The sequence below is a fragment of the Chenopodium quinoa genome, unplaced genomic scaffold (assembly GCF_001683475.1).
Source record: "Chenopodium quinoa cultivar QQ74 unplaced genomic scaffold, ASM168347v1, whole genome shotgun sequence".
Taxonomy (NCBI): Eukaryota; Viridiplantae; Streptophyta; class Magnoliopsida; order Caryophyllales; family Amaranthaceae; genus Chenopodium; species Chenopodium quinoa.
Genome location: NW_018742334.1, coordinates 171,055 through 199,044, shown reverse-complemented (window position 1 = coordinate 199,044; position 27,990 = coordinate 171,055). Strand labels below are relative to the sequence as shown.

The following is a 27,990-nucleotide window of genomic DNA, read 5'->3' as shown; positions in this document are numbered from 1 at the left end:
TGAATCAAGATCGAAACAAAATTGTTTATGTTTAGAGAGCCGATTTACACTAATTTGGTGTAAATCGGATGTCATTAAACATTTGTGAATAAAGAATACAAGATCTATTGGTCTTTCAAAAGATAAAGTGAGCCTATTTAAAATAAAAATAAAAATAAAATAAAATAAAATAAAAAGTGAGCAAATTCTTTGTTTCCCTTTCAATCCTTCCTCCTCCAAATACTTCAACATCAGTAACCCAGAAACACGCCGCTGAAAAACTACTCTCTCCATTTTAGCAGATTACCTCAATTTTGAAGAAACAAAAATGGCGGCTCATACTCTCACCTCATCTTCTCTCTCCTCCATTGCTTCTTCGTCGGAGCTTCGGAAAATCAATGGCTGTAATTTCTTTCTTCAATCTGCTAATTCAAGCAGTTTAGGCACCTCTTTCATCGGAAATCAGCTCGCAATTCGGAAACCTAACCCTAATCGTTTCGTCTTGAAGCGACAATCCACTAATATGACAGTTTCTTTCAGCTTACCAACTAGGCAAGTTTCTGGAATTCAATTTTTCTTTTTCCTTTTATTTTTATTTGTTAATTATGTATTTTTTTCTTCTGACTTTTGAAGCTTGATTATCGTAATTGCAGTAGGCCGGAGGGAGTTCCTGCTGAGAAATCGCCAAAGTAAGTTTTCTTAAATTTTCGTGTTTAATTTTGTGTTGATTTGTCGTTTCAAATGATTAAATCATAAAGATTGAGTGAAATTGGATTCAATCTTTAGAATGAACCTTATTTTTGCATGTTTTTCTCAGGAATTGTTTTGATTTCCTATTTGTTTGAGGAGTGAAATGTGGATTTCTTGTGATATTTTGGATAATGTGGCTTATTTTAGGATTTAAATGCTTGTTTGAAGTGATTCTTTGAATGTGGATAGGAATTGCCAATTGCCAGTATGATGTTGTGCTTCTTACAAATTCATTTCCTTAAATCGTGCTTATGTATAGTATGAACATCATCGAATTTTGCTATATCTGTTTGAGTTCAAAGATTGAAGGCTTCTTTCATTTTAGGTTTTGTAAGAAATTTGGAAGTTGCCGTGATAATCTATATTTATTTCAGTATTATATGGGTTTGTGTTTGTTGATATGCCCCTTTTACTTTGTATATAAGGAGCATCCTGATTTAGTTTTTATGTCTTCATGTTGCATTTGGAAAGGGTTGTTTTCGTGCCTGTTATGTAAGCTCATCTGTTGTCTATAGACTTTGAAATGCTTGCTTAATTATTGTTTTGTTTCCAAGCTTGAAGCAGATGGTCTGCAAGGGCTATAAAGTCATACGCTATGGCTGAACTTGAAGCAAGAAAACTAAAATATCCAAACACAGGGACTGAAGCGCTTCTGATGGGGATCTTGGTTGAGGGTTCGTATGGTTGAGAAATTTTGCTCTTTTATGTTTTCTAGTTCAATATATACAACTATACTTCCTTCACATGATATTTGATAGAACTTTAAAATTGACATTAGTTGAATTGCTGGGTTGTATATGAAGTGATCAGTCTTTCTTAATAATGTTTACTACTACCTCCGTTTCGTATTATATGCAACTTTGGCGTATTATTTGTGAGATATAAAAAATTCCAAAGTTGCATATAATACGAACCGGAGGTAGTATAAGAATTTGGTTATCCTTAGGTATTCAATCACATCGCTTTGTGCGATAATCTTGGTAGCCTTTGGCAAGAAGTTTAAAGATGCCAGGGGGGGGTGACTAGGCAGATCAACTTGCCCAAAATACCTTTTAGTGTTCTTTGACTCCAGTGCAGCCTTGAGCTAAATCAATCATTTTGGTTTATTGAGATGACTTAGAAATTTAAGTGTATAATTTGGTAGTGCTAAATGTACTGGTTTTTATTTATTTATTTATTTTTAATTTTTTAATTGAATTAGAAAATTGTCATTCTTGGAGAAGAATTGTTCAACCAAGTCATTCACATTGGACCTTATTGGATTGAAGCTATGTTCTTAGAAAAGAAGGGTTAGAAAGTAATGTCTGACTTTTGTCATTGTGGAGAGGCTTACTGGGAAATTTTTACTTTTTGTAATGATGCCTGGTTTATAAGGTAAATATATTTAGAAATTATATTTTAGTTAGGATTTTGCGTTATACAATGAGAGAAAAAAGAATTATATTGTGGTTTATCAAGCATTTGAAGCCTCGGTGAATTAAACCTCAATTTTTTGTGAAGTACTTGAACATGATTGTTGCTCTCTGGTGATGAAATTAGTTTGATAGATTAAAAAATTGGATTTGGTTGGATGGGGTTGACAATGATTGTGTGGGAAAGTAACCAATGGAAGACATTTAAGAACGAATATTACCCAATAGGAGAATTTGTAATCTTGGAGGGTGATGAGACATGTGAGAGTTGTATCTTGTATGTTGTATCCCACATTGAATACGTACAGTAAGTGTCATTTTCTTAAAGAGGACAATCATGCAAATTGCAATAATAAGGTCCAAATCCGAGACTAATTATGCAAGCAGATGGATTAAATAATAACTATAGATGCACTTTTGGCGTGGATGCCCAGTTTGTGTTCAATTTAATGTATGGCATGTGTCATACATGATTGGAAACTCTTTCCACCCCCCACCCCCCCCTATCCACGACATAGATGTAGTTTCACCTGGAGCATTGATTTAAAGAAACTCTTACTTGACCACCAGCTAGTTATCCTCTTAGTTTAGTTTATACCTTGTAAAATTTCTATTACGTTCACAGTTTTTAAAGGATTGTTTACTTGGACCCCCAACACCTGCGGTTTTGTTTTCTCTTTAAGGCTGATCTGTATTATGTCACCAGCTAACATAGTATCTTACTTTATGTGCCTAGGAACAAGTCATGCTGCAAAATTTTTGAGGGCTAACGGCATCACCCTTTTTAAGGTGCGAGATGAAACTGTCAAGTTGCTTGGAAAATCTGACATGTACTACTTCAGTCCTGAGCATCCTCCATTGACTGAACCAGCTCAGAAGGCTCTCGATTGGGCTGTTGATCAGAAACTAAAGTCAGGTGGTTACTTTTATTTCATTTATCACGAGTGTTTATAATTTAATACCAATTTATGTGTATTAGACCATGTGAATGATATGATGCTGTATCTAGGTTACAGGCTTACAGCCTTTCAATGCTCAGGGTATTGTTGGCTTTCCGTAGCAAGTAGAGCTATTACTTTTTCTTTATTCAAATACCATACATTCGAAGCTAGCTCTTCTATAACATCTAACATAACCAGAAATGTATCTATCTACCTTTATGCTTCTATGTAGTATAGCTTATTCTTTCTCTAATGCTACTGCAACAGAGTTCTTATTGTTTTGGATAACAGAATCTTCTCCTTACGTCATCCCATTAACAGAAAATAGTCGTAGCTTTCTCTAATCTTTCAAATTTTCTGATTGGCGTTGCTCTGTCTATGTAAAACCCTGTACTTATTCTGTTTTGCTCCTTTGTCATGGAGGTGATGGTGGTTGTGTGTCAGTGAAAATATGTGCTATGGCAATTTCTTCTGTAGTTGTATTCAACAGAGCCAGATCAGCATTAGCTATCTGAGCAAAATCAAGTTCCTAAATGGCTAAATCTCTTCATTGGCAATGCAGGTGAAGATGGAGAAGTTACTGTGACTTATTTGCTTCTCGGACTCTGGGAGCAAAAGGAGTCTGCTGCTCACCAGATAATGGCAGATCTTGGTTTCAATGATGAGAAAGTAAAAGAGCTTTCGAAATTTGTGAGTCCTTGACAGTTTTCTGAATTATTACTCCCTTTTCTTTTACATCTTAGTGATCTTATTTATGTGTATTTTTATTATATTGCTCTACACAGATGGATAAAGACATTGTGTTGGCTCATCATAACTAGGCTGTTTCAGAAATTGAGATCACCCTCTACTGCTACCCTGCAAACTCTTGACTCTTGGCAACGCTTTTTGGAAGTACATGTCTCATGCTGGAGAGGAGCTCTGAAGCTAAATGCATCTTTCCATTTGATCAATTCGGATTTTAGCAAACTGAAGTTGCAGATCTTTGAGCAATTAGTTAGCTGTAGACAGAAGAGTTCCATGGAGAAATGTCAATAATATGCTTTGTTAGTTACTCCTTACATCCGCATTTATACCTACCTTTTATTGTATTCCCATATCAAGATATAGGTTTGTTCCTGGGAAATAGAGGTTTGGTGCAAACTGGTAGGTAGAATCATTGTATTTTATCAATTCGATTCAGTAATATGGGTTTTTGGAGTAGAAAATTAAATTGATTTTCTCATGCTTGATATAAAAATCTTTTGCCTTACCACTAGTCTGCAGACTAGCTGAAACACTAGTAAATGCTACTGAGTAGCACACCTCATTTAGCTAGCAAATTAATGAAACTTGGCTGGCATTCCTCGTCTCATTTTGTACCCAATTATGGAACTATGCTGAGACAGTTATGTCTTGAGGTCAGTTCTGTGCCTCTCCACCCGCCTGCCCAATGCCATCCCCAGTAGGCCAGTACATTGGTTGTCTATGATTTTGTTACATCATCTGCATTCATCGATAGTCTTCAACAACAACAAAGCCTTAGTCTCAAAATGATATTGATAGTCTTCAACAACAACACAGCCTTAGTCTCAAAATGATATCGATAGTCTTGTATCAAAGGGGGGAATTAGACTCGACGTGAGACACAAATTATACATGGGGCATGATCCCAAACCATCACAACTATGTTCAAAGGAGGTTCTTAATTGAGATTTGGGAATGTAGGGTGAAGAAGACAGATAAACCCATGGAACCATGATATCAGCCTCTTGAGTCTTGACAAAAGCTTATTGTTCTGATATCTGTAGTATTACACTGAACTAATTAATACAGTCAAACTGTCAAAACTAGGAAAATCTCTGATTAACTTTGCAGCTCCCAAGCAGTGTTTCAATGAGCTCATGCAATGGTAGTGATCTTGTAAGTTGCCTCTCCTACAACCAGGAAATATACGCCTTTGTCCATTGCCATCTGCCCGTCCTTGTTAGCCTTACTTAGGTGCTTGCACGGACTCACAGAAAACTCTATTTCGCTTTCCTGTCCCCCATTCAAGTTCACTCTCTCAAACCCAGTTAATTGTTTTATGGGGCTGTCATCATTCTGTTCACTTGTCCTCACAAAAAGTAAAACAGGATGTCTGCCTGCCATTTTCCCAGTATTTTTCACTCTGACAAAAGCTGAAAACTTCAGTGTCTCACAGAATTGTACACCCAGCTGTGAAACCAATATGGGCCAGGTGATGTTTGAACTCTTGAGAAACTGGTTAGTATGTGGTTCCTGATTCAAGTTAATTCTATCTCGAGTAACTGTCGTGAACTTATAAGAATAGTTTGAGTAGCTCAGCCCATACCCGAATTCATAAACCTTCTTGCCTTGGTAAAAACGGTATGTCCGCCCTGGATAGCCAGAAGATTTGTCTGGCCTCATCCTCATATCTGTCATTGGTACTTGAACAAAATCTTGTGGATACCATGTCACTGGAAGTCTCCCACCTGCAGTAAACCAAAAGTATAAGGACCTTCATCGGTAGTTTTGCAAGTTTGTTTGTTTGTTTATTTATTTATTTATTTTATTTTTATTTATTATTATTTTATTTTTAATACATTTGCTAGTCCAAACTCCTTTTTTTTCAACCCTGTTAAACTATAAAAACAAATAATTCAAAATCTTACTTGATATTGTATTGCATTTATCCTCTCAGATATGGCAATAAAAACTATAAATGTGACTAATGATTTCTGAAACTTGATTTAAGCTTTTAAATAAAAAATTAACTAAGAAGTTTTTATTTATTTACTTATTTTTATTTTATTTTTTATTTTTTGTGACAGGGTCCCTAATCATTGAAGAGACTAAGCAAAAAGTGGTTAGCTATATAGTCACCTGGATTATGATCACCAAAGATGATTTCTGCAAGGGCAAGTCCCCCGGATTCACCAGGATAACCAGCCCATAAAATGCTTCCAACTTTTGTGTCATCCCTAGTGAGAGAGATATCAACCGGGCCACCACAAAGAAGCACTAGCACAATCGGTGTCTTAGCAGCTTCTGCAACGCTTGCTATAAGACTTTGCTGCTTACCAGGAAGAACAAGATCAACACGATCTAGTTTCTCCCTCTCCTGTGTTTGATCCAAATCCATCACCATAACAACATAATCAACCTCTTTAGCTAGCTCCACTGCTTGTTCAACTTCAGCAGATGAACATTCAACTGCATTGCACCCTGAATGATACTTTATATTCTCAACATAACTTTGCAATGCTTCGAGAATTGTTGTAGTTTTGCAAGGAAAACCTTCATAGTTACCAAGAAGAACTTCAGGGGAATTGGCATTGGGGCCTATTACAGCAAATGAATTGGTTTTGGCTTTTGGCAGTGGAAGGAGATTGTTGTCATTTTTAAGGAGTACTATGCTGTTTTGGGCAGCTTCAAGTGCAAGATTCTGATGCTCTTCTGAGCAAACTTGTTCTGGACCAATCTTCCCGAAAGATCCATCTATCCTTGGATCTCCATCGAAAAGGCCTAATCTCATTCGAACAGAAAACAGGTTGTTGAGGGCTTGATCTATTTCTTCTTCTGCAACTTTTTTCTGAATGATTGCTGATTTGGAATACCGTGGTGTGTAAGATCCACATTCCACATCCATCCCTGTAATCCCACCAACACACCGCAGGAAATGGTAAATATTTCTTACTTTTCAGCTGTTATCTATTTTCTTTCAAATCTCAGTAGATTAATGAAAGGAAAGGCTCAAACACAACACAATTAGATGAATTATCAGGCTGCATAATTTTTGGTTGGTTGTTTTCAATCATAATAATAAATTGCTTGTTTTCACTGTATAAATGCTTACTATCTTCAAATATTTTGATAATATTTAACTAAGGTAGCTCCTATCTGAACTTATTTTGACTCCGAAAACAAAGCATCACTTTAGATATACCTGCACTTAGAACAGCAGCAACTGCATCTTCTGGTGTTTTAGCATATTTCTGTTGCTCATAAATTATTGGAACTGCATTACAGTCTGAGACTATGTACCTAAGAATCAATATAAGGATTTCCAAAAACTGTCAAAAAATGGAGCCACTGTTTAGAGTAGTTAAAAAAAAAAAACCATTTAGAATACAAAATAAATGATATATACATGTAAGCTACCCATCAAAATGCCATTGTCCTCTAGCTGTGTCTGTTAGGAAATCATGATGAGCACAACTAGGGATTCCATTCACACGATTATACGCACACATAATCGAGCTGGCTTGACCTTGTTCAACACAACTCTGAAACGGGGGTTGGAACGTGTCTGCCAAATCTTGCTTAGACACCTTCAAAACCCACATAGGCAGATACAAAGAGTAAAATACTTGGCCAAGGGTAATACAAACATACATAAAGGAAACAAGAGTCAATGATGGTATCTTTTTACCTCTGCATTGAAGGTATATCGAGTAATCCCGTGCCAATTATCCAAGTCATGAGCTGCGAAGTGCTTACAGCAAGCAGAAGCTTGAAGATGCTTTGATATCTTATCCCCTTGGAAGGTATACCCTTGCAGCCCTCTAACATAGGACACTCCATATATAGAAGTCAGCAAAGGGTCTTCTCCAGGGGTTTCCTGTCCTCTTCCCCACCTTGGATCCCTAAATATGTTTATGTTTGGTGCCCAAAATGTCAAGCCTTTGCCTTGTCCTACATTGAACATCGCCCTTGCTTCAGTAGCAATTGCCTTCATTCATACGAAAATTTCAAAATTCACTTACATTTTACACAGAAGTGTGATGATCATTTAAACTAAGCGTAATAGGACCACAACAACAAGCCTATTTATAAACGTGTTAGTTAGTTGAGCTCTGAGTTGTTTAAGATCACCCAGCTTTTAGCATACAGTTCATCATGTATGACCTTGATTTCCTTTCCTTGAAGGAATAGTTTAGAATTCTAGTTATTGGCAATAGAAAAGCTAGCTATATGTTTAAACTATGTTGATGGTGCAATTTAAACTAGATTAGTGACAAATAATTTTGAACAACCAGATTGTACATTTTTCGATTGCGGGGCACAAGAGACGAACTTGTTCCTGATGATTGACAACCCTTTTTTTTTTGTTAAGATACATAAGGAAGCACACAGACATTCATACCTAGATTTTGGTATAGCTCCCCAAGACTCTGCATTAGATAGCTTTCTTGTAGACAATAACACCAATTTGCACAATAGTCATAGATTGTGTTGATGCTAAGGAGTTTGTGGCTTTGTTTATAGTCTAAATTACCTTGATGTGTTTCCTTAGTAATGGAACTACAACTTCAACATTTCATTTATTCTCATTACCACTCAAGAAATATGGATGATATAGATTTATATTATCATGAACACTTACCCAAAATAAATTAGACTATTATTTAGTTTTTTATAACCCATTAAACTTTGACTCATTTGAGTAATTTTCTTCTTTAGAAGTTTGTGTTCTCATACATAATATTAGAGGTGACAATTGTATTATTCTAAGTGCACAATTGTATGGGTCAAGTTATATTCAGAGGAATCTTTCTAGTTTGGATTTAGATTAGATATCCTTTGGATATTTTCTATTTCAATTCCAATTCCAATTCAAGCCAATTCCAAATATGGGTCAAGTAACGTTAGTCGGATATGTTTAATCAGGTCTACATAACATTAGCTAGATTACTAGTAAAAAAAAAACATTCATTTTTACCTTTAATACGAAGTATTAAAAATTCAATATTATAAAAAGAAATAGATTAATGATGATAACGTAACTCACCCGTGCAATACGATACCAAAGTTGAGCATCAAAAGAAGAAGCGGTAAGAATAATCTGAGGAAACATAGTTGCCGCTTTAATAGTAGCAGTTCCATTAAAAATAGTTCCATTTCTAGCAAACGTACCATTGAACCGGTACCCACGGCCGTGTCTTGACACCCCATGAAGTGACTCGGACCACCACTCGTAAACAGGGATACCGAGTCGTGGAATTGGTGGGACCGAGTTGGTTAATTGAGCTATCTTCTCGTCTAAACTGAGTCGACTCACAAGGTCCTTGACTCGTTGATTGATGGGTAATTTGGTGTTGCAAAATGGGTAGGATTTTGTTGATGGGTTTGATGGGTCACAAGCGAAGAGGGGAAGAGGTGGGACTGAGTTGACTAGGGCGAGTTGGAGGAGTGTTGTGATAACGAAAAGGTATGTGATAGTGGGGAGGTGAGTGGTTGCTTCACTTCTTTGGCCACTCATGGTTGTTGCTAAGTGGGTGCTAACTGATGCTAAGGAGTGAGATAGTTATATATAGAGGTGTGAAAATCTGAACCAACCTAATCCGATTTGATTCGAAAGTAACTTAAAACAAATTTCGATTTATATGGGTATAGTGATTTGTATGACTCAAACTCAAACTAAACTCGTTTCGACTAGCCCAATCGAACTAGACTCAGTGACTCTGAATTGACACATTTCACTTGTGGAGTATACTAGTATTCCTTTACAAGTAAATGTAGTTTTTATGTAATTGTGTGGTATTGGATTTATTTTAATGTCAACTTTTATAATATCATATAATACAATTTTTTGTGTAACAAATTTGAAAATATTTAAGTTTTGAAATGGTGTTAGGGATCGTGACAAGTCAAATGAGACAAACTAAAAGGGAGTTGAAAGTGTTGAGACATCTATATTATGGTGCATTACTATTCTTTTAACTAATTTAATCTCCTCTTATGTATGTCAATATTGTAACCTAATGAGTGATTTTTATTAAACTACTTGAAAAACCAGTTGTCCTCTTTACCATTAATCCATCTTCTTGACCTTGTACTTTCAAATTTGGGGTATTAAAATTGATAATTTAAGAATTTATGATTGAAGTAACCTTTATTTACATCATTAGTAATTAATCCTATATTTTATTTTATTCATAATTGAAAACTTTCTTCTTATTCAAGTGATCATATTACAAGTAAATTTTAGTTCATGGCCTCCAATATTTTTACTTTGACTCCTCTCTACGATCCGCTTTTGTTTTTTGTCCTTTGCTCCTCTCTACGATCCACCCATTTACCATAATAGATAACCAACTAACAAATACACTATACACCCTCCGTTTTAAAATACTTCAATATCTCCATGTGCCGGTTTTAGGAGAATTTAGAAAAAGTTTTAACGTACGGAGGTAATGGGTTAGGGAGAAGAATAAAAAATTGTAAAAAACAAAAGTAGTTGAGGGAATTGGAGAAGAAAAAAAAATATGATTTATGTTGGGTCTATAAAGTGAGATAAATTAAGTATTGTAAAGAATTTCCAAATAAGGAAATGAAACAAGTACTACCTCCGGTCCACTTTACCCGCAACTTTGAGAGGGTTTGCGGAGGCCGAGGCAAAACTTTTAAGGGGGATTTAGAAAAAGTAAGGGTATGTAATTAGGAGTTAAAATTGGAGGGAAGTATTGTGGTCCCCTTGTATTGACTTTTTTAATGGGTTGTACTTTAGTGAAAAGAGTGGGAAATTCCCACCAATTTTTTTTTTCCTGCTAGCAAAGTGAGGGGCAAATTTTATCTGGAAAAGTTTTTCCCTCCCAAATTTTCCCCAAAATTAAAATTTTCACACAAATTCCCCCAAATTTCAAATTTTACCATTAAAAGCAAACAAAAGGCCCTATATAAACCAGGGCATCCCTTCCAATTCTCCAATTTCAAAAGGCAAGTTTTAGGAGAATTGGGGAGGGGGGAGGGGGGAAGCATAATTCAAGTACCACCAACACAGAAATTAGTAAACGTAGTACAAAATACAGGCAGCCCTAACAAATTACAAGCCATCTAAACTTAGATTAGTTTAATCCTAAATCAGTGAGCAACGTTAGTAGATGCAGCTTCAACAATAGGCTCTGTTGACTACAGTCCAAAAACCACCAGCCGCCACTTCATCACCAAAAAGCAGTCCTGAAATTTTTTCAAAAGATAAGGGACTCATGGGAGAGTTCGTACACGAACTTATGGATGAGTTAATTCAACAAGACCAGCTCATGGAAGATGAGTTAATCGAACAACAATTCAACCAAGAAGAGTATGAAGGGACTTCTGATTCAGAGCATGAACAACAACAAAATGATCAAGGCAATGATGGTGATGGGTATGATGCAGATGATGATGCAAATCAAGAAGAATTACAACACAATTGCAGAGCAACAAGAAAGATGACAGTGGAGCAGAAAAGAGCCATTGTTGAGGAGATTATGTTGCACATGGAGAGGGACTCACTGCCAAGAGGCTTTTTAGCCAATTTGGCAAGAAAACATTCAGTGCACAAATCTACAACAACAAGATGGTTTCAGGTAATTAAACAATCTCTAGCTGAAGGTATTGTTGTTGATGTTAATACCAAAAAATTAGGCAGGTAAGGGCGCAAAGCAAAACAATACACAGATGAATTTCTTACATCTGTACCATTGTACAAAAGAACAACTGAAAGGGGATATGCTGGAGCATTGAAAATACCCAAAATAGCATTGCATAGACTAAGGCAGCAAGGCAGGCTGAGAACACACACAAGCACAAATCATCCAGCATTGACAGAAAAGCACAAAGTGGCAAGACTTAAATGGGTTTTAAGTCTAATTAATCATGTTCCAGCAATTGGGGACCCAACATTTAGTGATATGCAGCAATGGATACATTTAGATGAGAAATGGTTCTACATCAATCCAGAAACAAGAACCTTCTACCTACTTCCAACAGAAGATGATCCTTACAGAGCTCAACAATCAAGGAGGTTCAAAATCAAAGCTATGTTTATGGGAATGATAGGTAAACCATTGTTTGATGCTGAAAACAACATGATACATGATGGAAAGTATGTCCTTTTTCCTTTTGTAAAATATTAAAGGGCCAAAAAGAAAAGCAAGAACAGAGATGCAGGGACTCTAGAGACAAAGGCAATTCAAAGTGTCACAAAAGAATGCATAAGGGAAATGCTGCTAACACATGTTATCCCAACAATCTATGCAAAATGGCCAGAGCAGTTACCAAAGGACATAATCATCCAATGGGATAATGCCAGGCCTCACCAAGTACCAAAGGATGAAGAATTTCAAGCAGCTTGTCATGCAAATGGATTCAACATTCAATCCATATTCCAACCTGCTCAGTCACCAGAAACAAATGTGTTAGATTTAGGGTTGTTTAGTGTCATTCAATCATTACAATACCAATCTTTTCCAAGGAATCTAGATGACTAAATCAAGGAAGTGGCAAGAGCATTTCAAGAATTTGATCCTACACTAAACAAGTACACATGGATCACACTTCAGTCATGCCTTATTAAGATTCTGGAAAAACAAGGGGGTAATAACTTCTATCCCCCCCACATGAAGAAGAGAAGCTTGTACAGCCAAGGCCTACTACCTCAACTACTTCATGTAGACAGGGAGCTAATAGGTGAAGTTGTTCATTTTTTGGACACAGTCACAATTACAGGAGATGATGAAGGCCACATGGAAGTAGATGCAGACTGATTACTGTGTCTTACATTAGGAAGGCAACTATTAAGGGACTCATAATTGACTGCCACATATAACCTTTTCCTATTCAAACAACTTTTTGTGTAAGATTATGTGTAGGTTATATGTACTTTTGGTGGATACAACTTGTTTATTTTTTAGGCAGTCATGTAATTAGTCAAGTACAAATACTTTTACTAACAAATAAATGACATGTTTCACTCTGTTTTTTTTTTCAATTTATAGCCTATTATTTCCATCAGAAGGGTTAAGATTTCAGTCAAAGCTTTAGTGAGTGTTGGTACCTAAACACAAACCTTTATGGCAAGGTTTATGGAGCATCCAAACCACCCAAGTAGCTATCAGATGAGTCCCATCATCATATGGAAAACCAAAAGGGGTGTGCATTACCAAATTAAGGACTCAATGCATTAAACAACCAAACAACTGTGAATTCTCAACAACCAAAAACAACCAAACAACTGTGAATTCTCAATGCATAAGGGTCACAGGAGGGGACTCATTCTCAACAACCAAACAACCAAACAACTGTGAATTCTCAATGCATAAGGGTCACAGCAGGGGACTCATTCTCAACAACCAAAAACAACCAAACAACTGTGAATTCATGCATCAACTAATGAAGTAATCCAACTCACACAAGCAACAACAACAAGCATCAAATCACAGTGAGTATCCACAATTGCACATCAACAGCACATCAATTGCACAAACACAGAGAATCAGAAAACAATAAATTAGGGTTTATAGAGTATACGCTGCGCAATCAATTACGAGGGGGGTTGAACTGAGGGTAGTAGATCTGCAAATACGCCTTAATCACTTCCTTCCTCGACATGCCATCTGGAGGACCAGATTTGATGCGTTTTGCGCCAGAGGAAGGTCCATCAGCACGCTCAGAGGACTCCGGTGGCTGAGCCACCTCAGAAACCTCCAAATCTACAGGGTGGGACTCGGCTGTAGCAGATCCGGTGGCTGAAACCTCCACCTCAGTCACCGGAGACCTAGAACCCCCAGCTGAAACCACCGCAGCAGCCTGGGAACCATCACCAGCAGGAACCACCACAGACGGTGGTTCATCACGGCCAACGGCCTCAGAAAACACCAGCTTAGGCGGCTCCTCGTCGCTGTCATAGTCAGCGAGTTTGGCTCCTCGAATCCGCCTCCTTGCAATGACTGAAGCGCGGCGAATGGGTTTGAGGACACCCGTTCCACGGCGAGGTTTGTAGGTGACAGAACCAGATCGAAGGCTAGTTGCACTACTTTCAAGCGTTTCATTGCAAGTTAGATCTAGGGTTTTGTCAGTTGAGGAAGCCATTGAAGGAGGAACTCAGAGAAAACGAGAAGTAAATTAAAGAGAGAGAGAGAGAGAGTGAGAGACGAATCAAATCAGCGAGAGAAGAGAGAGAAAGTAAGAACTAGGGTTTAGTTGGGAGGGATTTATTCTGGAGAATTCTCCAGAATCAATGATCTCTAACCAATTCATCAGATGAATTGAATGAGGAGCATTCAATTGGGGCAGTTGGGGAGTTGGTGAATTTGAAGGGTTGGGGTATAAAATTGGTGGGAATGATTAATTAAATTAATCAATCTTTTTATTAATCAGATAAGGTTACTAAAATAACTAAGTTGATTAATTTATAAAATAAGGGTATAATGGTAATTTTACAGTATTAAGTTTACTAAAATAGGAAAGAAATGGGAAAGTTGCGAGTAATTTGGACCATCCCAAAAAGGAAATAGTTGCGAGTAAAGTGGACCGGAGGTAGTATCTAAACACGGCCAAAAAAGAAAAGTGTGGCAAGTATTTAAAAACGAAGAGAGTACTAAAATGCTCGTATCAACATTACAAAATAAACAAACAGTGCCAATGTCATCAAGAATCCATGTACACCAATATTACCATGTAGTTCAACCAAATCAAAATTTCAATAATCAAATATATCCCATAAAGTCACAAAGAAACAAAAAAAAAACCATTCCAAATCCTTCAAATTAAAACCTTACCCACCAAAAAGTGAGTCACTTCAAATTCAAACCAATAAGGAAAACTTTTGTATACACCCGGTTTTCAGTAATTTACTGTACATCGGGTACACTTTTGTCAGATTTAGTGTCACTTTTATCAAATTTAGTGTCACTTTTGTCAAATTTATCAATGAAGCATAAATAACTCATACATATCAAGGTAACTTTTATGCGTTTTAGTGTAACTTTTGTATATTTTATTGTCACTTTATAGCGAATGTTCAGTAATTTACTGAACATCCGTTTTATTTAAAAGTTTGTGAACCAATAAACCCAATTCAAAATTCAATATTAATTTTCAACTTTAAAAAGGATTTACTTCCAACATTTTTTTCTTAGCAAGTATATTCCGTGTATTAACAAAATACAATACTCCCCTTATTTTTTTTAAGTATTCTATTTTAATTGGATACCTATTAAGTATGCCAATATAAAACTTTAACCAATAAAATGTGTAATTATCAATCAGTATAAATAACAAAAAAAAAAACATACTCCATAAAATCCAAAAACTATTTATTGAGATGATTTCAACAAGTAATTACATGATTATATACGGAGTATTTTTCTTTTAGAATCAACACGGTAAAAAAAAATCGACTCCTTCTCACATGTTCATGTAACTAGAAATAACATGAAAAAGTAGATAAAACAAAAATTAGAAAAACAACTCGAAAAGGAGAGAATTCAAGTAAATCTCTGAGATTGACATGAAAAGTTAATCTCCTCTCACAATATATTGTTTTACTTTTATTTTTAAAATAATAAAAGTGAAATAGTAAAGTGACACGAAAACTAATTCATAAAATTGTGAGAAGAGATTAACTTGGAGTGTTAATCTCGGAGATTAACTGGGGCTCCCTCCTCAAAAGAAGAGAATTCCACACAAATACAGTTATATCCCCCTAAAATCTCTTGACAAGTTATTCTCCCACCTCACAAATCCTCAATCTCAAATCTTCCATCTTTACATGACCTCACTCCACTCTCTCTCCTCCAACACCAAAACCCAGAAAAAAACCCAGAACACCATCAACAATAAAGACCCCAATTTCCCAGGTACCCCAAAACCCCCTGCAATGAGGCTAATTGTGCCATTACAAGGGGTTGTTCAAGGTAGGGGTGGCCTTATTTTAGGCTCAATTATCCCTTGTGCTCTTTTCTACTTCTTCCAACTTTACCTTAAGAAGAATCGCAACAACAACAACCAACCTCCTACTTCTTCTTCATCTCCTCCAACTCTCTCTCCTACCTCCTCCAATGTCGAGCTTCATCGATCTTCTTCTCGCCCCAGTCTATCTTCTTCTCGTTGTTCTATTGGGCCTGCTCGTCTTTCTTCTCGGGCTTCTGTGCTTGCCGGGCCCAATGATTCTGCTTACTATTTGGGCCTTGATAGGGCCAGGAAAGATGCTTATCATGAAATTGATAATCCCAATGGGGTTATTCAGCTTGGTTTGGCTGAGAATTTGGTGGGTTTACTTTATTTCTTGTTGGGTATTTTTGATTTTGATTGTGTGTTAATTGTTTTTTGTTTTTGTGGATTTTTAGTTGTCGTTGGATTTGATTGAGAAATGGGTAGCAGAGAATTGGGACGGTTCGATGTTGAATGGTGGTGAATTGGGGATTAATGGGATTGCTACTTACCAGCCATTTGATGGGTTAATGGACTTGAAAATGGTAAATTATTTTTTATTTTTTTGAATTTATGTTATTTTTATGTATTTATTATTGGTTAAAGTAGAATGTTGTTTTTCCTGTCAAAAAAAAAAAAAAAAGAAAAAAAAAAGTAGAATGTTGTTTTTATTTGCTGCTTTTGATGATGATTTTGTATTAGATAACCCCAGTCATTATTGCTATTTTGCAATGTAGGTTAGCCTTTGTGATTAATGATGCATAGTTCATTAATAATTACACTAAAAATGGAAAGTTTAGCTATTAGGGGCTATTGTTTGAGAACTTTTTGTGCTGAATGATTTGGAAATTGGAATCAATTGCATTTGGGCAAAAGTTGGCAAGTTGGGTTGGTTTGATGTTGTAGAATGATTTGGATTAGTTAAAATTGTCAATAGCTGAAAAAGATTGGTGTGACATTAGAGACTAATAGTAATAGTTTAAGAAAGATGTAATATTTTGATGGATCAACACAACAAGCACTTGAGAGAGTTTTGTAAGAAGTTATGCTAGGATATAATAGAGTATATTCTTAGTCAGGGAAAGAACAGGGAAGTTGATCTAAACTAGCTTATATTGAAACTGGAATTGATATTGAATTAAGAGTTGGCAAGGATAATTTCCTTGTCAAGGTGATTTACTAAAGCAAATGACCCGATTCCTGAATTAAGGCTATCTGTTTACTCCACTAAAGGTTATATTTGTTTCTGAGCTAGCTGTCTAGGATGTAACAGGTCGTGACATCTTTTTTTTCTAAGTCAATTGCTGGATCATGAATTTTGAAGGATGCATATACCAATGATGATTGTAATGATAATCTACTTTGCACAAGTAACTCACCTCTTCCCCCCAAAATTTCTCATATTGTAATCAATTTAGTCTTTAAATGTTTATTCAGTGAACGAAATTGGTCCTATTGTGGAGAGGATTCTTCATAGTTAAGTGAAAAGACAGTTCAAATTTTGGAATTATTCTTTTTGTACTTTCTAAACTCAGAGAGATCGTTTCTAAATCTTGCTCTTAAATCACCTAGGGAGCCAGGAACTAGGATTGAAGATTAGCCTGATTTATTCCGCTAAATTGTATCTGAAAACTAGGGCTGCATTGTAAAAAGTTGAATTACGAACATTTGGCATGTTGTCTTTCTACTATTCTTGCATGTTCTGGAATTTAGGCTTTCAATAAATCATTTTATGCTGTGTGTTTTGGTCAACAAACACTTCTAAATGCACATAGATGTCCCATTTTTTTATTTTTATTTAATTTTATCTTATTTTTATTGCTCCGTATTTCCTTGTTAGAGGCCTTCTTAAATTGAATTGCATGTAATTATTACAAAGTCATGCTAAATTGTTAATTACTCAAGTGATGTGCTCCTCTATGCATCTCCCCTTCCTTAACCTGGCTCTCTATTCATGAACAAACTTATGACTAATTCCATGTGATTGTCAATTTGTCACAATTCAGGTGTGCAATTCTATTTTCTTGAAAATTTTGAAAGTGATAGGTATCTTGTTCAATTGTAGGCAATGGCAGATTTCATGTCTAGGGTCATGGGGGATGTCTTCTTTGATCCGTCACAACTAGTATTGACGTCTGGTGCTACTCCTGCAGTGGAGATACTATGCTTCTGCCTGGCAGACCATGGGAATGCCTTTCTGATTCCTGCACCATATTATGCTGGGTACTTATCTATTCCTGTCTTATCTTATGAGTTAAAGAACATTATTTTTCCTACATTTATCAAAACCAGTTATATTGTCCTTGTCCATTTACATAAAAAATATCAAAATACACGAACAATTAGATGAAATGGCAACGACTAACATGGAAGTCTACAGTTTTGACAGGGACTTGGTGCGTACTGGAGTGGAACTAATACCTATACATTGTCGTAGTTCTGACAACTTCACATTAAGTAGTACTGCCCTCGACCAAGCTTATAATAATGCTAGAAAACGAGGGCTAAAAGTTCGTGGGATACTCTTCTCAAACCCTTCCAATCCTGTGGGCAATATACTCTCAAATGATACACTATATACCATTTTAGACTTTGCCAGGGACAAAAACATTCACATTATATCTGATGAAATATTTGCGGGGTCAACCTATGGGGATACAGAATTTGTGAGCATGGCAAAGATTGTTGAAGCAGAAGACTTTGAGAAGAATAGGGTTCATATTATTTATGGACTGTCCAAAGATCTTTCTCTTCCAGGTTTTAGAGTTGGGGCCATCTATACCTTTAATGAGAACGTATTAGCTGCTGCAAAAAAGCTTGCCAGGTTTTCTTCTATTTCTGCTCCTACACAGCGCTTAGTAGTATCAATGCTGTCAGATAAAAGGTTCATTGAAGAATATATGGAAATAAACGAAAAGAGGCTAAAGAGGGTGCATGACTCCTTTGTTGCTGGTTTAGATCAGCTTGGAATACCTTGTGCAAGGAGTGATGGAGGATTATACTGCTGGGCTAATTTTAGTGGGCTAATCAAGCCCTACAACGAAAAAGGAGAGCTCGACTTATGGGAGAAGCTGCTGACTGTAGGCAAAGTAAATTTAACTCCAGGGTCATCCTTTCATTGCATTGAACCTGGGTGGTTTAGGTGTTGTTTCACTGCGGTAGCTGACAGAGAAATCCCTTTGATTATGGCACGGATTAGGAAAGTTTGCGAAAGCTGCAAATCACCCCGCTAACGTGCTGTGAGTTTCAGTATTTTTGACTTCTTGTGAATAATCAATTGTCTAGCAAATTCGTCAAATAAACATCACCTAGTGGAAAGGTCGTTGAAGAAGGGAGATAAATGGAGAAAATGTACAGATATCATATTATTAGCCAATACAACACAGAAAAATCTTTGATAGTTTTTGTATGAAACATGTCTAGAAGAGAAGATATATGGAGACACTGAATAATTCACTCCTACAAATATGAGAAAATGGTTTCTACACAAAAGAATATCCATGAAGTGCTTTCCTAAGAAATTCTTAATGCCAGGAAGTCCTCCCTCAGCATTTTCACTAGTCCTCCTCCACTGGCCACAATGTTGAAGCATCCTTGAGGTTTCTTCTTTGTGAAGTCCTGCCATTTTCCAACCAGGCAAGTAAATTAGCGAATAGTTTTTGTATATAAGGAGGAAATATTAATGACCATTCGGCCAATTTTGTCCATCTGTAGAATATGAGGAAGTATATAACTTGGGATTTTTTTTTTCCTTTCTCAGTTTTTAAAAAGCATTGGTTGCTAAATAGCCATTTGTTTTGATCAATCTAGAAGGTTATTCCCTAGTAGATTGCAATTGTACTGTTTTTGACATGCATAGTTTTATGCAAATTTCTGTAATATTATGGATTAGATTACCTTTTGCTGATATTGTTTCTTCATATTAACTGCCTTTCGGCGACAACTTCTTCTACGACTCTGCATTATCAGCTCTCCCAGGGTGCATGGCCTTCTAATCACGCCACTTTGTCTGCCATCACCACCGAGTTTTTTATGTGCTACCAAAGTAGGAGGTTTCTTCTCAGGAAGCCTAATTTTCTCTTCAGGGGTCTTTCTTTTTTCTAGAAATCCAGACTTGGGTGGATATAAAGGAAAGAGGTGTGCCAAGAAAGCAGAACCCCTCAAGCTTATATCTCTAGTTCTACAACTATTTGGAATACTGCTGCTTTCTGGTGAAAAAGGAGCTTCCATACACCCGTTACCCTGATGTTCTATATAAGGGTTTCGGAGGGGTGTGAGGCGATTTGCTAGGAGAGATGGAGCAGAGCAAAAGGAATCTTCTGATTGGACACTCATTGCCTCAAAATCCAACTCTGACATCCAATCTCGGTCTTCATAATCATCACCATAGGAGCTATCTTCTTCATCGGTCTCATCCTCATACTTAGTAAAGTATGCAGGAGGTAAGGGTAAGCTCCTATTTTCCGGTATTGTTTCTTGATTCTTTTGTTCTGTTGATTCCTGAGCAAAACTCCGAAGTGGAGTCCCTGGTTTCTCCTCCCATTTGAAGGGGATTGAAGCAACATACTTCACTGGGAGGGGAATAGGAGTAGTAAGCTCGCGCTTTGGCATCCAATCCTTTTTGGGTGCTCCCGGTTTATCTTCCCAAATAAAGGGTACCGTAATTTGTTGCTTGATTTTCTTTCGGCACTCATTTTGCTCATGGTTTTCCTTATCTTCCATTGTAGGAAGGGAAAATGAGAGTATGAATGGATGAATCTAGTGCCTGGTGTTATCGTGGTATGTTGAGTTTCTTTTTATAGTGAAGTTGAAATATAGTTAGTGGGTTAGAAATTAGTGGGGAATTCAAAGTTAAAATAATCTTTTTGATTAACTGTACCATCAACTTAAATTTCTCTTGGTTGGGATTTTGCCAAATTGGGTTTGGTCTACTGAATTCTGCCCTCCACTTAGTTAATGCTATCTTACTTCCCAAATCTTCTCTTTCAGAAGTCTTTGACACTTGGATAAAAAGGTTGGTGCACTTCCAGTCTTCAATCATGCTAATAGCTTCTCTCTTGATAATGGGAATTATAAGTTACAAAATTTTATGCAACTGTATCGTTAAGGTATGGACTTGCTTGGTAAGACTCTTCTCCTACACTCCATATTTTAGAGGGTCGAGGTTAAAATCTTACAAAGTAAGGGTGCTTTGGTCTTGAGGTCTGATTAGGATCTTTCTTACTCCGTTCCTTTTTAAAGAAAAATGTTTTCTTGGATATGCATTTTTATATTTGATCATTCATTGTTTTTATTATAAATATAAAGATTTTATGTCAGGAATTTACACATTTTAACTCCAAGAGCTAAGCATAATTTTGAATGAAGGGCGTAACAAGAAAAAAAAAAGGGATTAAAATCAAAAAGATATTCAAAGAACCTTACATTGATTTATGGTCCAACAGTGGTGTGTTTGATGGAAGAGCAATGAAGGGAATTTCAATATGAATTTAGACCCTTAATTTGAGGGGCAGGTTGTATTAGGTACCTATTAAGAGGATTTTATTGTGACTTAATTAAATGATTTATTTTACTTTTGGATTATTATAGAATTTCATTTGACCCCAAAGACCACTGCTTCAGTAGTTTATACAAAAACCTAACCAGAAGAACCAAAGGCTTACCTTACCTACAAATTAAAAGTATCATAAATTAATTTTGACCTAAGAAAGTCAATGGTGAGGTTGTTATATTTTTTATTCTTTTCATCTCATTTAGGTATTATGATCTACTCCCATTACTTAATAATTTAAATTACCTATTTATTGTTTTTTGAAAAATAAATTATCTTAATTGAATAAAATTGTATAGTGTCTACAATAGTCAATATATCTAGAGGGTGATGATTATGTGTGTGTGTTTTTTTATCGTTGTTAATAGCACAAACTGGTTTGGTAAAAATGCTAATCCAAATCCAATCCGACTTATCCAGATATTAAAAAAAAAAAAAAAAAAAAAAAAAAAATTCTTAAATGAATTTTGTTGAAAATGTAATGCAAAAACCCATGCCTTCCTCTGCTTTTGATTTACAAAAGATTGGTCCACTTGTTCAAGTGAATTCCCTTGATTTTTTCTCAAGTCTCAACTTCCCCATCAAATACTACCTCCGATTCTTTTTAGTTGACACATATTCCTTTTTAGAAAGTTTTTTTTTTTAGTTGACACATTTTCTTTTGGGGTAACTTTTTTACTTTGCAATTACAACCTACCCCACTTGCTTTTTCATTCTCTCTCACTCTATCTTCTCTCCTTAATATATGTGCCTAAATCAAACGCGAGAACTAAATAGAAACGGAGAAAGTATTATCTATGAAGCTCTCTAGCACAGTTATAAGATTAAAGATTTATGAAGCTGGACAAAGATTCCACGAGGTCTTTTTAAGGACAAATGAACAATACACTTAGCATCTTGGCATAAATAAAGCCTACAAAATCACATTACTTTTTTTATTTCTTGGAAGGAAATCAAGGAATACAAAAGAGTGGAATGGGACCTTAGAATAATACTAAATTTACTCATCTTATATAAGTACATCTTTTTTATTTTTTATTTTTATTATTTTTTTATTTTTTGATGCATATGAGTACACCTAATTATTTATTGTGTTTCATTCATATACATTCATCTAGTAAATGTTGTTTCACATCTTCTATTATGGTAATTGTCCAAAAAGGATGATATTAAACAATGTATTAGATTAAAAAAAAACATTATGAATAATATTCATACTATTAATATAATGCTAATACTAATATAATATAAAATATACCAAGCAAGGTTTGTCATCTCACAATCAAAAGGTTGTCGGATCAAACCCCACTAGAGGTAATTTGGGTTGAGGATTCTCTTATGATTTTGTAATTGGATATTCTGTCATAAACTACCAACTGAATAACTGATATAACTACCATTTTGCCCAAAATACACTACCCAAAATACACTTTGCATAAATGAAAGCCCACAAAAACACGTTACATATGATATGGGAACTTTTATTTTTTTATCTTGCAAGGAAATCAAGGAATACAAATGGGACCTTCATCATGAAAATTTAATTTAGACAAATTTTCCCTAAGAATAATTCATTCATTATTTTGGATACTCGTAAATCCTTTCATAAACAAAGGACCAATCTTATAGTTTTATCGACTAAGGAAAATCAACTTGGTTAATAAAATTTTCTCTAAAATCAAGTAATCAATATTTCAGAAAATGGAGATAGGAACAGCTGTATCTAGTGTTGATTCTCTGAGTGCAAAACTGAATCATCTACTGGGCAAAGAGTTTCTATCCTTGCATGAATGCAAATCCCAGATTGATAGACTATTAGCTGCTGTTTCCGATGTGAGAGATGTGTTCCTCCGAGTTGCTTATGCACGGGAGCTCTCTGAATCACAACGTTCATTCATCAACAAGCTCGAGGATGCTGTCTTTGATGCAAATAGGGTGCTCGATAATGTTGTCAGTCGTGCTGATCGGATTCAACCTGGGATGGTTGGAGGCGGTCTCTCAAAAAAGGTGCGTCTCCTCTACGCCCGTCTCAATCCTCACTGCGTTGCTTACTCCATTTCTCGTGAGGTTCGGAAACTCAGGTACAAGTTTGATCGTATTCTCACTAATACTTGTGGTATTGCTCCTAATAAGCCGATAAGAGAGCCTCAGATGTGTTCATACACGTGTGAGGACTCCTATCACATTGGAAGAGAGAAAGATGAGGAGGAAGTCGTTAGTATGCTGCTTGATCCTTCCAATGATCAACGTGATGTATCTTTCGTTTCTATTGTGGGTATTGGAGGCTTGGGCAAAACTATTCTTGCCCGACTTGTGTACAACAATCCTAGGGTCACCGATGTATTTTCATTGAAGATGTGGATTTGTTTCACTACTCAAGATCAGAAACAGTTGGACATTGATGGGATTCTGCAAAAGATTCTGGCATCAGCCACTCGCCAAAATCACGAGGGTGCCACTCGCCAAAATCACGAGGGTTCCACCATGGATCAGGTGAAAAGCCAACTTCGAGCACAGCTAGCCCGCCACAGGTACTTGCTTATTTTAGATTACGTATGGATTGAGAATCGTGATCAATGGTGTGATTTGGTAAAACACTTGGGTGGAGGTCAAAGGGGAAGTTGTGTCTTGGTGACTACACGTTCAAAACAAAATGCAGAAATTATAGAGGCTGATCATACGCATATGCTGCAAAGGTTGTCAGAAGAAGATTCATGGCGCTTGTTAAAAACGTTAGCCTTTGGAAGTGAGATCAACACTCCCTATAATTTGGTTGGGGTTCGACAAAAGATTGTTAATAACTGCGCTGGACTCCCTCTTGCAATAAGCGTAGTTGCAGGTCTTTTGGGTGATCAAGGCAAGAGTAAGCCACGATCAGTAGAGGAAATTGGATCAGCCGCTATCAAGGAGAGCATGGATGTCATCATGGCCGTGGACCATTATCGTCATCTTGAATCTCCATTAAAGAGTTGCTTCAGTTATTGTTACTTGTTTCCCAAGGATTTTGAGATAGAGAGAGAAGTTTAAAAGCCTTTGGATGGCACAAGGCTATATAGTTCCACTACATGAAGATCAAAGTATAGAAGATGCATGTGAGGAATATTTTTCGATGTTATTGAACAGATTAATTTTCCAAGACATAAAATATGATAGATATGGTCAGATCGTGTCCTGTAAGATCGATGAAATCATGTATGATATTTCTCAACATGTCGCAGGGAATGAAATGTGTGTAAGAAATACCATTTCTGGTAGGCTTGATAAAGATGTGCGCCATCTATCAGTTATCAAGGAGAATTTTGATGAATACACTTTGGGTAAAACACATATTCATTCATATCTTCATTTAGATTATGATGGTATTCAAGTTTGCAAGGTGAACAAGTCATACCTGGAGTCCTTGGTAGCAAATTTCCTGAACCTGAAGGCATTAGACCTGAGTGGGTTAATTTTTGAAAGCTTGCCAGACTCGGTTTGTAGATTGATACAGTTACGGTATTTAAATATCTCTGGGAATACAGAGATGAAATTTCTCCCAAAGTCAATTACCGAACTACATAATCTACAAACCTTAATCCTAAGGCGGTGCCACACACTGAGAGAGTTGCCAGCAGAACTGAGCAGGTTGGATAATCTCAGGTTGTTGGATATCAGGTATTGCTTCAGTTTGACTTGCATGCCTAGGGGCATGGGTTTGCTGACTTACCTTCACAATCTAAGTGATTACATAGTGGCCGGTGAACATTGGAATCAGTTGTTTGATGGATTGGATGACCTGAAGCCTCTTCACAACCTTAGAGAACGATAGTGAACGGGATGGATTATGCTTGGAGAATACGGAGCATCTCAATGCTATTTTGTTTGATTTCATCCATGACGAGGCTGATGGAAGCATGGGTACTGAGGAAGGAAAAAGATTGATAGAAAAGCTACAACCGCATCATAATTTGAAGTATTTAGAGGTGAAGAAATATGTTGTCAAATATGTCAAATATGTTGTTGAAAAAGATAGTGAACGGGATGGATTATGCTTGGAGAATACGGAGCATCTCAATGCTATTTTGTTTGATTTCATCCATGACGAGGCTGATGGAAGCATGGGTACTGAGGAAGGAAAAAGATTGATAGAAAAGCTACAACCGCATCATAATTTGAAGTATTTAGAGGTGAAGAAATATCATGGTCTGAGAATGCCTGGTTGGATAACTCTTCTTTTGAATCTTGTAGAGCTTCATCTTACAGATTGTAGGGAGCTTAAGTACCTGCCTTGCCTTGGAAACTTGCTTTGTTTGAAAGTTCTCAGACTTATAATGTTGGCTAATTTGGAGTGTATTGGGGAAGATACATCGGTTGATTCCAGTTCCACATTTATGCCGCAATTATCAATCGCAAAATCATCATATCTACCACCCCTTGAAACACTTGAGATGAGCAATCTGCCGAAATTGAAAGGATGGAGGAGAGGAGTGGAAGATGATCATCAGTTCCTCAAGGATGGTAGCAACCACAGCAGCAGCAATAAGGCAGAATTGCAATTACTACCATGTTTTTCTGACCTGAAATCTTTGTTCATATGGAACTGTCCAGAGCTGACATGCTTTCCGTGCTGTCCCAAGATGGAAGACCTGACATTACTTAATTTTAATAGCAGAATGCAAATGATTATAAACTGTGAAAGGGATGTGAACTTAGAAGTGGTCATTCCCTTTGCATCTTCTTCGTCGTGGTCACCTCACTCTGAACATTCGACTGCAATTAAGAAGGTGACTATATCCAATGTGTCATGGCTAAATTCAGTTCCTGTAGAGGCTTTTCAGTTTGTTGAAAGCCTACAAATATGGGGTGACAAGGAACTGGGGAGCCTGGGAGAAGCTGAAAATGTTTTCCGTGGTTGCTCGTCTTCACTGAGATACTTGATAATTAGCAATTGCTGTATTCTGCGGAGTATTGTGCCTGGAGGATTGGAGCATCTCACTGCCTTAGAGAAGCTAGAGATAAGGAATTGTAATAACCTCAGGATATCAGAAGAACACCAAGAGGAGGGTGTGAAGTGTATTGGCATCGCCATAAGTGACATCCTGCCTTTGCCTTCCAACCATCATTCCCTCCACACATTGACATTGCATGGTCTCCCACAGCTGGTGAATCTACCCAACTGGATGCAGTTCCTGCCCGCCCTTCAATCTCTTGAAATTTCATTTTGCAATCAACTCAAGTCAATGCCGAATTGGATGCCCAATCTCCAATCTCTCACTCATCTTACAGTGTCCGGGTGCTCAAAAAGCCTGGAGAGAAGATGCCAAGATTCCCCAGGGGGGGACCGGCCTTACATTAAACACATCCCGAACATTCAATTTCAAGATTGTTTTTACTAGGGTATGCAGCTGTAAAAATAGATTTATCTCCTTTCCTAATGTCACTCCAGTTCTTCAACATTCTCCCTCAATTATATAATAACGCATAACTGTTGAATGTGCAGATTTTGCTGCTCTCCCTGAATTCATTTACCCTGGATACTCCAGATGTGTCTCTCCTTGCTTTTATGTAAGCATTCTCTGTTTTTTAATGTGCACTTACATCTACTATCGTATTCACCTGCAAGTATTTATTTGTTGTTGCCTGTTCATCAGTCATTACATTAGAATTAGAATTTTGTTTTGATTTATTTATAATTTGTAACTAGTTTAAGTTCCGTGTTAACCTAATTATGAATTACAATGTTAATTTATCGATAATTTTATGTTATATTAATATCGGTCATTACATTAGAATTAGAATTTTGTTTTGATTCATTTATAATTTGTGATTGAACAGTTCGATATGGATGTTGCTCCAAGGTGAAAACTAATGGAGATATTAGTGAGTCCCTTTTTCAAGAGCTGTAGAAAACATGTTACCCGATCCTGTGGGCTGGGGGTTGATCAAGGAAGCCTCCTCCAATGCTAAAGTCGGTGCCTTAGCAAGAGAGAAGGCGAGTAGAGCATAGCACCAATATGTCAGAATGAGCCCCCTTTGTTGTACCAGGTATTAAACTATTTTTAAGTGTACTGTCCAGTTGTCTTTGTGGCTTTAGCCCGATAGTGAGGTCTAACTTTTGTGAGAAATTAGAAAACTGCTGCACTTTAGTAGCAAGAGCTTGTCTATTTCATTTACTTATTGCAAACATTTCCTGTAATTGTGATTTATCTGTTATCTACTCAGTTTCCTCCCACTTCAATATTTATAGCAGGATGCTAAATAAAAATTTGAGCCTTTGCGTATTTCTCTTGTTTCTGATTGAAAGGTTTAGGATGATATTAAACGTTGGCCGTGTAACAGTCTTACTTGATATAACTATTATGGCTCGCCGCAATATCTCTTAGGAGTCACTATTGCAATCCTCTAATGACATACATACTAGCTTAGTATGCTGCTATTAGAGGTAGTTAAATTAGCAAGTGATCTATAATACAGAGAATACGATATACCGATAATTTCTTGAATGGAGCAATTTGCAATGTTTGGAGCTTAAAGATTGGTTATGGGTTTCTTAAGTGCCTGTGAACTGTTATGAAATTATGGATGCTTCATTTATATGCTCATCTGGAGAAACAGGAAAATAATTCAAATCCTGGTTTACAATACTCCTTTAAAAAAAAAAAAATTAAAAATAAAGTTACAACACTCCAATTGATATAAT

General features: G+C 36.5%; 6 protein-coding genes across 10 annotated transcripts; 3 read left to right on the top strand and 3 right to left on the bottom strand.

Moving 5' to 3' along the window:
- Positions 1-193: 193 nt before the first annotated feature.
- LOC110692532 (ATP-dependent Clp protease ATP-binding subunit CLPT1, chloroplastic-like) lies at positions 194-4,332 on the top strand. 2 transcript variants are annotated; one of them, XM_021869570.1, is made up of 6 exons: positions 194-531; positions 633-668; positions 1,294-1,412; positions 2,878-3,057; positions 3,645-3,772; positions 3,868-4,332. In XM_021869570.1, exons 1-6 carry the CDS (start codon positions 308-310, stop codon positions 3,901-3,903), a joined length of 723 nt encoding a protein of 240 aa, XP_021725262.1. In that variant the 5' UTR covers positions 194-307; the 3' UTR covers positions 3,904-4,332. The 2 variants fall into 2 exon arrangements, with proteins under 2 accessions (XP_021725262.1, XP_021725269.1); XM_021869577.1 differs by having other exon boundaries at positions 196-531; positions 1,294-1,403.
- A 259-nt stretch (positions 4,333-4,591) lies between these two features.
- On the bottom strand, positions 4,592-9,406 carry LOC110692522 (probable beta-D-xylosidase 7). The gene is made up of 6 exons (XM_021869560.1): positions 8,856-9,406; positions 7,497-7,796; positions 7,226-7,395; positions 7,011-7,108; positions 5,948-6,715; positions 4,592-5,556 (listed from the first exon to the last, which is right to left on the bottom strand). The coding sequence occupies exons 1-6, from the start codon at positions 9,324-9,326 to the stop codon at positions 4,964-4,966; spliced, it is 2,400 nt and encodes a 799-aa protein (XP_021725252.1). The 5' UTR covers positions 9,327-9,406; the 3' UTR covers positions 4,592-4,963.
- A 1,294-nt stretch (positions 9,407-10,700) lies between these two features.
- Positions 10,701-14,755, bottom strand: LOC110692513. Its single transcript, XM_021869549.1, has 2 exons — positions 12,107-14,755; positions 10,701-11,023 (listed from the first exon to the last, which is right to left on the bottom strand). Exon 1 carries the CDS (start codon positions 13,916-13,918, stop codon positions 13,367-13,369), a length of 552 nt encoding a protein of 183 aa, XP_021725241.1. The 5' UTR covers positions 13,919-14,755; the 3' UTR covers positions 10,701-11,023; positions 12,107-13,366.
- Positions 14,756-14,947: 192 nt separating this feature from the next.
- Positions 14,948-19,650, top strand: LOC110692488 (probable aminotransferase ACS12). Its single transcript, XM_021869501.1, has 4 exons — positions 14,948-16,097; positions 16,177-16,305; positions 17,826-17,983; positions 18,141-19,650. Exons 1-4 carry the CDS (start codon positions 15,600-15,602, stop codon positions 18,991-18,993), a joined length of 1,638 nt encoding a protein of 545 aa, XP_021725193.1. The 5' UTR covers positions 14,948-15,599; the 3' UTR covers positions 18,994-19,650.
- Positions 19,274-20,498, bottom strand: LOC110693209. The gene is made up of 2 exons (XM_021870348.1): positions 19,658-20,498; positions 19,274-19,378 (listed from the first exon to the last, which is right to left on the bottom strand). Exons 1-2 carry the CDS (start codon positions 20,480-20,482, stop codon positions 19,274-19,276), a joined length of 930 nt encoding a protein of 309 aa, XP_021726040.1. The 5' UTR covers positions 20,483-20,498.
- LOC110692496 (putative disease resistance protein RGA3) lies at positions 20,118-27,528 on the top strand. Of its 4 annotated transcripts, XM_021869521.1 has the most exons (7): positions 20,118-20,208; positions 20,488-20,539; positions 20,750-20,883; positions 23,010-25,273; positions 25,478-26,687; positions 26,791-26,855; positions 27,126-27,528. In XM_021869521.1, exons 2-4 carry the CDS (start codon positions 20,509-20,511, stop codon positions 24,336-24,338), a joined length of 1,494 nt encoding a protein of 497 aa, XP_021725213.1. In that variant the 5' UTR covers positions 20,118-20,208; positions 20,488-20,508; the 3' UTR covers positions 24,339-25,273; positions 25,478-26,687; positions 26,791-26,855; positions 27,126-27,528. The 4 variants fall into 4 exon arrangements, with proteins under 4 accessions (XP_021725213.1, XP_021725206.1, XP_021725224.1 ...); XM_021869514.1 differs by having other exon boundaries at positions 23,010-26,687; XM_021869532.1 differs by lacking the exon at positions 20,118-20,208 and having other exon boundaries at positions 20,491-20,539; positions 20,750-20,774; positions 23,010-26,687.
- The last annotated feature ends 462 nt before the right edge of the window (positions 27,529-27,990 follow it).